Here is a 10,534-nt window from a genome sequence, read left to right on the forward strand (position 1 = left end):
CCGGCAAAACTAGCAGCAGATCCGGTTCCTAGCCATGTCCTTCGCTAGGGGAAGGCCACTGGAGCTGCCCTGGGCACAGGTGGCCTGCTCCCGACCGGCTCCGCTCCGCCGCCTAGGGCCTAGAAGCTGCCACTGCGCCCTGGGACGCTCGGTCTCCGCGGCGGGTACTGACCCGCACGTAGGGGCCGGTGGCGGCACAGCGCCGGCATTCTGGGAGTGGTGTCTGAAGTCAAACGCTTCCTGCCTTTTCCTTGGCCCGGGTGCCCGGCTCGTGCCGTCGGGCACAAGGATCCCCGGTCGCCCCGCCCCATCGCCCGCGCCCAACTGGGTGCGCTCTGCGTCCCCGCCTCCCCCCCAAACTCCCACCCCTTGTGCCCTTAGGGGGACACCCCCACTGGGACTTGAGAGTGGTCAGCCTTGCCCGGGTCGCGCAGAGGCGAAGAGGTGACGGTAATCGCCTTCCCATTTCCGCCCGGCAAGCAGCGCTGGGGGGTGAGTGCCAGCAGAGAGGCGCTCGGTCCTCCCTCCACCCGCCCGCTCCGGGGGCCGGGCCTGCCTAGCCGGCGCCTTTTTCCCCCGCACCGCGGCGCCGCTCCGCCACTCGGGCACCTCAGGTAGGGCAGGAGGCTGGAGCGCCTGCTGCCCGCCTGCCCATAAGATGGTCACCTCGGCTGGACAGCTCGCCCTGCTCGCGCTGGGTACGTACGCTGCCTGCCGCGCGCCCTGCGCCGCCTGCCCTCCGCGATACCGCGCTTCCTCCAGTCCTCTCCTTTTCTCTTTTCCAGGGGTTTTCTGCGCCCGCCTAGGAGAGGGGAGAAAAGGCTAATGCTTTTAATGGGTTGGAGCCTGGGAGGCCAAGGGAGCCACTAAGAATTACCCAAAAAAGGGGGACTCGAGCGCCGAGGCTTTCCCGGGAAGTGGCTGCCCGCGCCGTGCGTGAGAACGCGGCCCGGGGAGGGGAAGCGGTGTGTGAGCCGGCTTGAACTTTAATCCGCCGCTGCTATGTGTCTGTTCCTATGCAAGTCCACACCTACCTGCTTACCCGGCTGCCTCCAAGCCGGTCTCCGGCGGCGGCGGCGGCGGCGGACCCCGGGGCCGGCATCCGACCCTCTGGCCTGCGTCCCTTCGGCACCGGGTGCCTAACCCGGAGCCTAGCTACCGACAGATGTTCCCGATCAGTAGAGGCGCCCTCGATCTGCTAACTTTAAGAGTTCTTGAGCTTTGGGATAGGTTTCGGATTTTTGTGCGGATTAATTGTTCTTTTAATTAAGTTCCCTGGGAGACGTGGTTTCTCTGTCAGCCGCGAGCAGGAGTGAAACCCTAGACTGAACATTGTCAGTTTCCTGAGTTTGTTCCTGGAAATGAACGAGGGATGGGGGAAGGGGAGTTAAGCCCTGCACCCGCTGTCGGGTCTGCGGAGCTGGTGCGTTTTACCGCGATGAAGTTCCCAGGTATGGCTGAAGTGGTGACCCGCGCAGAGCCGCGCGCCGCCTGGCCGGCTCTTGCCCTGATCGTGCCGGGTCTGTCTGGGATTGAGGTGGCTGATTAACAGCCCAGGTGTCCCGGTTATTGCCGCAGCTTTCGGTGAACTGACCGTGAACTGAATTGTTCGGTCCATAGCCCCTGAGTTTAACCCTGTAAAGCATGTGGCTTGCTGTAGCAAAAGCTTCGGAACCCGGTTTTTCAAAATGCCTAGAGTCGCAGCTTCACCCACTTCTGTGTACAAATCCAGGGGGTTCACGGACCCGCCTGCAACCTGCCCTTTAAACGCGATTAAGAACTGCAGCAGGAGGGGAGGTAGTCTCTAAGGGAAATAAATTTAGTCGTGGAACGGATGCTTGGAGCTACACCCTTACCTGAAACTAACAACAGGTGACACGATTATGGGCGACTTTCTCTACCCCTCCCCTTTTCCAAGAGCTGCTTTTGTGTGTATTAACAGTTTTCATTTCAATGTTTAAAAAACCACTAACACGTTTCCAATACAGTGGAAGCGTCCTAAATACAATTCTCTGTAGCAATGTTTTTGCAAATAACAATAGTTAATAATAATTGTGATCATTTGTGTCACAGTTCCAAGTGCTTATTACTTATTGACTCATTTAGTTTTCACACCAACCTGATGAAGAAGGTATTACCATCGTCCCCGTTTTATAAAGCGGAAAAGTGAAGCACACAGGGCCCACCTTTAGTAAGTAGCTGGGCCAGGGTTATTAAAAATTTAGTGACAAAGAAAAATTTAGCGGGATATGAAAAGCCACCCCCCTTGTTCATCTAGTCCATCTCTCAGGTTTGAGATTTTGCCTTAAGGAGAGATGATGTGGAATACCCCAGATCATGCTGCTAAATTAGGTTATCTGTTGAACTGCTAGGATCTCAGGGGGGTGATTCAGTGAAAATTAAATGCAGGAAATGATGGGAGTAAGCACATTTAAGAAAGCTTTTGAAAGTTATCTCTCTTTCCGCTGTCCCCATCACAGCCTCCTGGCCTATGAAGACTGCATTCATTCGTCATTTTTCTCTTTGGAGCATTCCCTTCAACCTGGCTCTTGTTTCCTTCTTTAAGAAAACGATGTGTGAATAGAAAAAGATAGATTTATTTGTAAAAGCTGACTCATACACACTTCCAAAATGTGAGCAGTTGAGAAAAAAGTAGTGGGAAAAAGAGTGATTTCCACCCGTGAGAACTCCTTTTTATTTATATTTTTTTCAAAGAAAAATCAGAGCCGTTAGTTCAGTTCATTTACTAGAACCGCTGCCCTCCACATACCTCATTCATTTGCATGCTTCCTCCAAAGGTGCTTTCCTCTCTTTTTTCCTAGATTAATTGAAGGCAGTTCCAGGAGAATCAGCCAGTGTTCATAACCAACCAAGTGTAGAAAACCTTTGTGGGATGGTCGGAAAAGGAACTGGCTATTAGGAGTCTGAGTCGGTGCTTGATTACTTGGAACCTGAGCATCGACTTGTGTTTTCAGTGAGAGAATGTGGAGACTGTTGCCTAAATGGCAAGACTGGAAATAGAGCCCAGGTTCCTGTGGTGGCTGCCCTCCATGTCAGGTTTCCACCACTGGCAGACAGGCTGCATGGAGGCTTGGCCCTTCCCATTGCGCATCCTCCTCTGTGTCCAGGGAGCAAGATGTGCCATTGTGGGCCTATTACTTAGCTTTTTCATCTGTAAAAGAGGAATATTAATAGAGTTGTTGAATATACTTAATGCATGTAGAATGATGCCTGGCATGTAGTAACAGCTTAATTAGTCTTAGCCACATCCTCATCATCATCGTTAGAATTCTAGACATCGCTATAGGTTTTTGAGTTCCATTTTAATTTATCTTTTAACTTGTTGGCTGTTCCTCACCCTTCCTAAGCTGAAAAAATATCACCCAACCTAGAAATCTACTGAGGTGGTTTCTTCTGAAAATCATGTGGGGGCCAGCAGTTAGCATAATGGCTATGTCGCTGGACTCCCATGTAATTGGCCGTGGTTCGCATCCCGGACCTGGTGGCTTAAAATGCACGCCAGGTGCATGTGCGTGCATGCCCAAGATCCTGAGAGGAAAATGGAAGAGAAGGGATTGCAGTGTGGCCATCCCTCCTGGGGTATATATATATATATAATTTGGCAGGTAACAAGTTCAGGCAATTTTTGGGGTCCCTCTGGACATCATGATTTTTTTTTTTGGTAAAGTATTTGTGCCTACTTTTTGATATTCAGTAATCGATTGTTTAAGTTCAGCACTAAGTTCTAGTTTTCTCATGTGTCAAAGTGGGAATAATAAAGCTATACCCACCTCGTAGGTTGTCATGAGAATCAAATGAGATGACCCATATAGAAACGATGGATAGACTCTAAAAATAAAGGGGCACACATATTGAGTTGTCGGGAAAGTCAGGATGCAGTTTGGCATAGAAAAATATGTCATGGCTTTCCAGATGGCCTAATAAAGCGAAATTGATCTTCTGATGTAGAAATGGGTTCCAGAATCTGGAGAGAAACACAGTTACTGTTCTGGCAACTCCCGTCGGTGAAGACGAGGTGGAGACTGGTCAGGAGGATGTCTTAGGATGCTAAGTGGCATTACAGCTGAGCAGTAGTAGGTCACCTGTGGAATTTCTGTGCAAGTCAGGGTTCAGGGACCAACAGGCAGAGAAGGACTGAAGTCAGAAGTGCCTTTTCTCCATTCCAAAGAGACAGGGAGGGCTTGCCTGGAACATGGTTTTCATACCGGGCAGTCATAATGAGGGAGTGTTCACTTAGCATGTGGCCCTAGAGGTGTATGTGGGAGGCTTAGAGCCTGAGTTTCCCATATTTGCTTTTCCAAAATTTGGTTTCCTCAGGAGAAAGTGACCTTTCTGTAAATACTGAGTGTCCCCTGCAAAGGGACTTTCCTTCTAGGAGTAAATGATGCTTCGTGTTACTGTTACTGTGGTAACATAGGAAAAATAGATGACTTTTCCATTAGACCTATCTCTAAGGACTTTTTCAAAGTGTGTTTTGAACAAGGTCTTATTCTTTGCATTTCCCACTAAAAGAGACTGGCAATGGGAGGTAGAGGTTGGGTCATCCAAAATGAGAATGGTCATGCACACTGAGGTCAGCATCTTGTGTTCGGCTTCTCACTCAGAACTTCTCTAGAATTTTCTACAGCACCGTTCTTAAGTCAGAATCACCCAGGGGCCTGGTTAAGCCAGATTGCTGGGCATCCTCCCCAGCATTTTTGATTCAGGGAGTGGGAGAGTTTACATGTCTACCAAGTTCCCAGCTGTGACTATGCTGCTGGTGGGGCAGAGACAAGAGGGACACCCCGAGAACTGATGCTCTTCAGTTAGTTGCTATTAGAAATTTTAGACTTAACCAACTGCATTTTTAAAAGAATTATTTAATTTTATTTATTTATTTTAATTTGTCTAGAGAGGGACAGAGTGAAAGAGAGAGAGAAGGTGAGAAAGCAAGCCGTCTGGTCTGGGATTCAAACCACAGTCAGCCATGTGGGAGTCCTCCGGCCTTAACTACCACACCACCTGCTGGCCCCCCAGTTGCATTTTATCTAAAGCAGGTTCTGACGTCTGTAAATGCTACTCTGTGTTTACGAGCCATTCTCCAAGATACTTCCAAGGCCTACCTTGCTAACAAGGGCAGAGTTAGATCTCTTGCTGAGATCTCTCCATTGTTGTTAAATATTCGTGTACTCTACCAATGGAAAATGTAATGATGCTGTGTTAGTGACCTTCAGCTTACCAAAGCTAATCATGTCACGCTTTCCTTTATTTAGGGGTTGCCAAAAATGGAACATTGTTTTGCTGCCATTTCAAATATTTTTAATCGCCTCATTTTTAAGTATGAACTGCTGTGCTAGAGGGCTAATGTGTTTAAAATTCCTTCTAGATAGAGGAGGATTAGGGGGTTTGACAGTAGCTTTTGTTTTTATTTAGCCTTCCACCCCCCCCCCCGTGAAATGTCAAATATAAAAATCTTTCATAAAATCAAGGAAGTCAAAAATCTAGACTAACACCGCCAGCTCTTAGGGGCTCTTTGTTTCAAGAGCAAAGCATCTTCCCTTTAAACCAACTCTAAAAAAATCTAGATACATTCTTTTAAGGCGTTATGAATCTGTTGTATTGAATATGACTTAAGAAATAAATAGTTGTCACCTGGGCTTAGAAAAAGTTGGAATGTTTTGAGACCAGTAGATGGAGTAGTGGTTACACCTCTGGACTCCCACATAATGAACTGCTGTTCGAGACCTGGACCCAGCAACTTAAAACCCATGCTGGGCATGTGTGCGTGCGTGCCCAAAATCCTGAGTAGAGAATGGAAGAGAAGGGACTGAGGCATGGCCATCTCCCCCGCCCCCGGGGGGTGAGAGGTGGTGATTTCCTGCTTTCTGTCTCTCTAGAGGGCGCACGCACCCTAGAACAAAAATGTCTCTCAAAAAAAAAAAAAAGTTGAAAGTTTATTGAAATGAAATTTGATGTATTTTGCTAGTGCTTTGTCTTAAGTCAAAGGAAATGGAGTTTTTTTCCTTTCCATGGACTTTCTTCCCTAGTCAAATGAATTCTAAGCTTAATTCTTCTGCCTTTCAGTTTGGGCTCTCCCCTGGCCATTCAAGGCTTTCCAGTTTCCTCACCTTAATGTTTGTACTTTTCATGTACTTGTAGAGGGCTAGGCTTTCCTCAAGAAGGGCTTATACAGGTTACTCCTTCGTGTCACAACCAGCCTGCTGTTGCTTTTCCTTGGTTTTAATCTTCAGTCGTGTTAACTTTTCTGGCTGGGAAGTGCAGTGGCAGAGGCCTGGCTCCTTCATGTTTTGTCTTGGGTTAACATGGGTGAGTGGTGTTTGGCCTCTCTTCTCTGATAGTTTGAGGGCTACTTGGTCTTTGTCTCTGTCTTTGGCCCCTCTGAGCAAAGGCTGAGCCTCAGAGGAGACCAGTAAACATTTGAGGACCTCATAGGGTGCCTAGTGACTGACACTCCAAGTATAGACTCAGTCAGCAAATACATGTTTAATCTTGAAAAACTCTGATTATGATACTCAAGAGTGGTTGGGGACCACCAGATGACCTAATGATTACATTGTTGGACTCCCACATAGTCGACCACGGTTTGAGTCCTGGACCCGGTGACTTACACTTACACCAGATCCACGTGCATATGTGCCCAAGATCCGAAGGAGAAGAGATTGTGGTGTGACCATCCCCCCAGGGGAGTGATTTCTAGCTTTCTGCCTCTTTGTCTCTCTGTCTCTCCGGCAAGTGCACACATCCTGTAGCAAAAATCTCTCTTAAAATAAAAAAAAGAAGAGTGGTTGTGTATAAACTCTTGCATCATGGATGCAGCTAGTTTTCAGAATGGCATTTCATTGTTTAAAAAATAGATTATTATTTAGTGCCTTTATTATTATGAAACATATTTTTTCTAGAATATTTGGAAAGTTAAGTGTAAATGTGTTTTAATTCTACCGTTGAAAGATAACTGTGATTGACATCATTTTAGTACTTTGATAGATGAATGTACAGGTAGATATTCTTTTAAAGTGTATATGAATTCCCGAGAACTCACGCTGTTTACACTTATTTTTTTGTGATTTAATAATCCTCATTATAAGTATTTTAACATCAATAAACATTTATCCATAACATCATTTCTGGTGATTGAGAAATATGCCCTTGACTATATATACTACCATTTCATTTTTAAGCACTTTGACCATATAGATTTTTCATGTTTCTCACTGTTGTGAATAATCCACACCTTGTTCTTTTGTTTGTTTGTTTGGAAAGATTTTTGCTATAAGGCGCGTGCGCTCGCCGGACAGACAGAGACAGAGACAGAAAGCGAGAAATCACCCCCCAGGGGGGATGGCCATGCCGCAATCCCTTCTGCTCCATTCTCCTCTTGGGATCTTGGGCACGCACGCACACACGCCCGGCATGAGTTTTAAGCCACCGGGTCCAGGACGCGAACCACGGTCGACTACACGGGAGTCCAGCTACACAGCCATTATGCTAACTGCTGGTCCCCCACACCTTGTTCTTGGGAATATCAGTTGAACATATTTTGAAAGTCGTCATGGCAGTATCCATCAATTTTAAGTGGGTATAACTTCTGAGTCAGCAATTCCATTTTTTGATATATCCTACATAAATTTGTGTCAAAATATGTAAAGAAAAACGTAAAAGATGGTGATTGTTGGATTGTTTGTAAAAGCAGCCAATTACCAGGATCATACTGCTATCATTATAATTACTTAAGGTGATTCCTTTTGTGTGTTATTTTTACATATAAATAAATTATCAATAAATTATTATTACTGTATAGCTATTTAAAAGAATAAAAGTTTTCATGATAAACTACTTTTAAAAGGTGGCTTTCAGAACTACATGTATAATACATGCTTTGGTTTGAACTGGTTAATTTTTTTAAACAAGCATATATTACGATTATAATGCCTAATACAAAGAAAGACAAACAATACAACACACATTCTTACACATAAACGTTTGGCACATCTTTGATTATTTAGGATATATTCCTAGAAATGGGCATTTTCTCGCATCATGACCTCTGGCAATTTTTAAAGAAATGTTCAAACCAGAATTCAAACCGTGCAGCCAGACATGTAAGATCTGACTCCCTTAACCACTAGGCTATGGGGCCAGCCCCAAAACAGCATTATTTTTTAATAGGCAATGGATATCCTTGTAATTTTTTTTTACAATTTTACTGATAAAATTTGTGCATTCAACAGGTATAAAGCTGAGTTCTTGGTTTTGTATATATGTGTCTGTGAAATACACATGTATATGTGTGTATACTCAACTCATGTATTCTCTATCATGTTAATAATTTTCATAATTTTATAACTTACTAAAAGATTTGTCATTTTTTTTAAGCAGGAGAAGATGTGTGTGTATGTGTGTATGTGTTTTCAGGACATTTGTTGGCTCAATTATTAATATATTAAAACTACCTTCACTTATTCTTGAAATACATCCTTTTGGCTATATGGTATTTTTCTCTGTATATACTGCTAGATTTAATCCATTATGAAGTGTTTGGGCCCCTATTTTCTTTTTTATGTCTTGCTATAATGTTATGTCAGCTTTATAGAATACATTTTTAAATATTCTTTTAACGTTCTGGTAAATAAATACATGGAAACCAATGGCTTTATGAAGACTTGAAAGAAATTACTTATGAAGCTTCTGGGCTTGGCCCTCCTTTAGTGGCCAATGCAAGTTTTCTACTTCGGAAGTCAGTTTTAGTAATCTATATTTTTCTTACAATCTATTCAACTAAGATTTTTACATTTTAGCATAGATTTATAAGTAACCTCCTTTTGATTTAAAACTTTTTCTTTTGTATATGCAGCCCTAGTTAATGTGACTTTAATAAATGTGAAACAAAGTAAACACCAAGAACCCCCAAATAAAATATATTTTTAAAGTTCATTTTCCTTGATGATATGAGGGGAAACTTTTTAATCATTAAACAAAATGTAAAGGGAAGTTCTATAATTAATAGTATCCTCATAAGTATTATGAGATAAATAACTTCGTTTGCATAACTTGTTACAGTAGTGCTATTTCTGACTTGCGGAGTGCATGACATTATCATTTCTAACAGAAGTTGCTAGGTAGCATCTAAATGCGTCCTTAAGCTTTAAAAAGCTTAGAATCAGAGTTGACTATTGAACAACATGGAGATTAGGGACACTGACCCCTTGAGAAGGGGTCAAAGTCCAGAGTGTAATTTTGACACCCCCCCCAAAAAAAAACCCTTTACTATAGTCTACTGTTGACCAGAAGCCTTACCAAGAACATAAACAGTCAACTAACACATTGGGCATATTACATATATTTTATATTCTAACACTAAAATAAGCCAGAAAAAAATGTTATCAAGGCAATTGTAAGGAAAAGAAAGGACAGCTACTATATTTATTGGAAAAAAGTCTGTAATGAGTGGCCCCATATGATTCGGACATGTGCTGTTCAAGGGTCAACTGTACACTGCCCTGTCCTTTAGCAGCTGCCATAGTACGGCAGCTGGAGCTTGACAACAAAGCTTAACAATGCTTTGTTGTTTGCTTATTTGTTTTTAGTTTATTTTTGCTTTGGGTCTTAGGATGAGTACTTCTAGGTGAAAATACTAGATTCTTACGAAGAGACCATTTCTTCAGCTTGAGTTCTTTAGGGTCTTTAATCTGAGTCTGAATGAGGTCAGTAAACAATTCTGGGCACTTAGAGGCAAGATGTGTCTTCACTGCTCTTTCGTCATCTCTTGCCAGGTCTGCAGCACTCTGTGTAATTATTGTACTTCAGGAGGCACAGGAGCTTACCTGGCTGAACAGTTCACATAATGTAGTGACACAAAAGCAGCCCCAGCCGATAAATGAGAGGGTTGCAATTACACACTCTGCTCCCTTCCTTCTGCCAAGCCTTGGCAACCCACAAGGAGAACACAAATTTAGGATACTTTTCTTGGATGCAGAAACGAGCTAAAGACCCGTAACTTGTCCCGTAGCAGTAGCCCTAAGGAATTGGCATATGAATTATGGCAGGCCATGCCCTGTTCACCGTATTTGTCACTGAGCTTAGCTGGAAACTCCAGGCTTTAACTCTCCCCTTGGAATGGTTTCTTGGTTTTAAGTTTTGCATCGGAGGAGGGCATCAGCCGGCCGGCATGCATGCTCCGCTCACTCCCTGCCAGCAAATTTAAGCAAGGACAGATGTTTTTTGCACATAGCAGACCTTGGGTGTTATCATTAGGACTTCAGGGGATGACTCATAGGTCCCTAAACTGTAATGAAAGCAAGCCGGGGGGCTGAGCATTTTTAGGGATGTGAGGTAAACTCATAGATCACACAGATGGGGAATCCTTCTGGATTTGGACTCTCTCTGAACCTCATCAACCTGCCTCCCAAAGAAAACCATCAAAACAAACACACCCCTGTGCCGGCCACAGTGCAGGCCGCTTCGTGTTCATAGAATGTGTGTACACTCTGGCTGTTGCTCCCCACGTGGGTTGTTC

General features: G+C 44.2%; 1 protein-coding gene across 2 annotated transcripts in view; it reads left to right on the forward strand.

Annotated features, from left to right (window-relative positions):
* Window positions 1-298: 298 nt before the first annotated feature.
* TGFA (transforming growth factor alpha) overlaps window positions 299-10,534 on the forward strand; it is a 128,414-nt gene continuing 118,178 nt past the window's right edge. The window contains exon 1 of one of the 2 annotated variants that reach the window (XM_006151274.3): window positions 299-698. In XM_006151274.3, coding sequence (XP_006151336.1) covers window positions 659-698 — 40 coding nt within the window. In that variant the 5' untranslated portion in view covers window positions 299-658. The remainder of the gene's footprint in view (window positions 699-10,534) is intronic. The other variant, XM_014588904.2, reaches the window with a different exon arrangement.

Source organism: Tupaia chinensis, unplaced genomic scaffold (assembly GCF_000334495.1).
Source record: "Tupaia chinensis unplaced genomic scaffold, TupChi_1.0 Scaffold000316_1, whole genome shotgun sequence".
Classification (NCBI taxonomy): domain Eukaryota; kingdom Metazoa; phylum Chordata; class Mammalia; order Scandentia; family Tupaiidae; genus Tupaia; species Tupaia belangeri.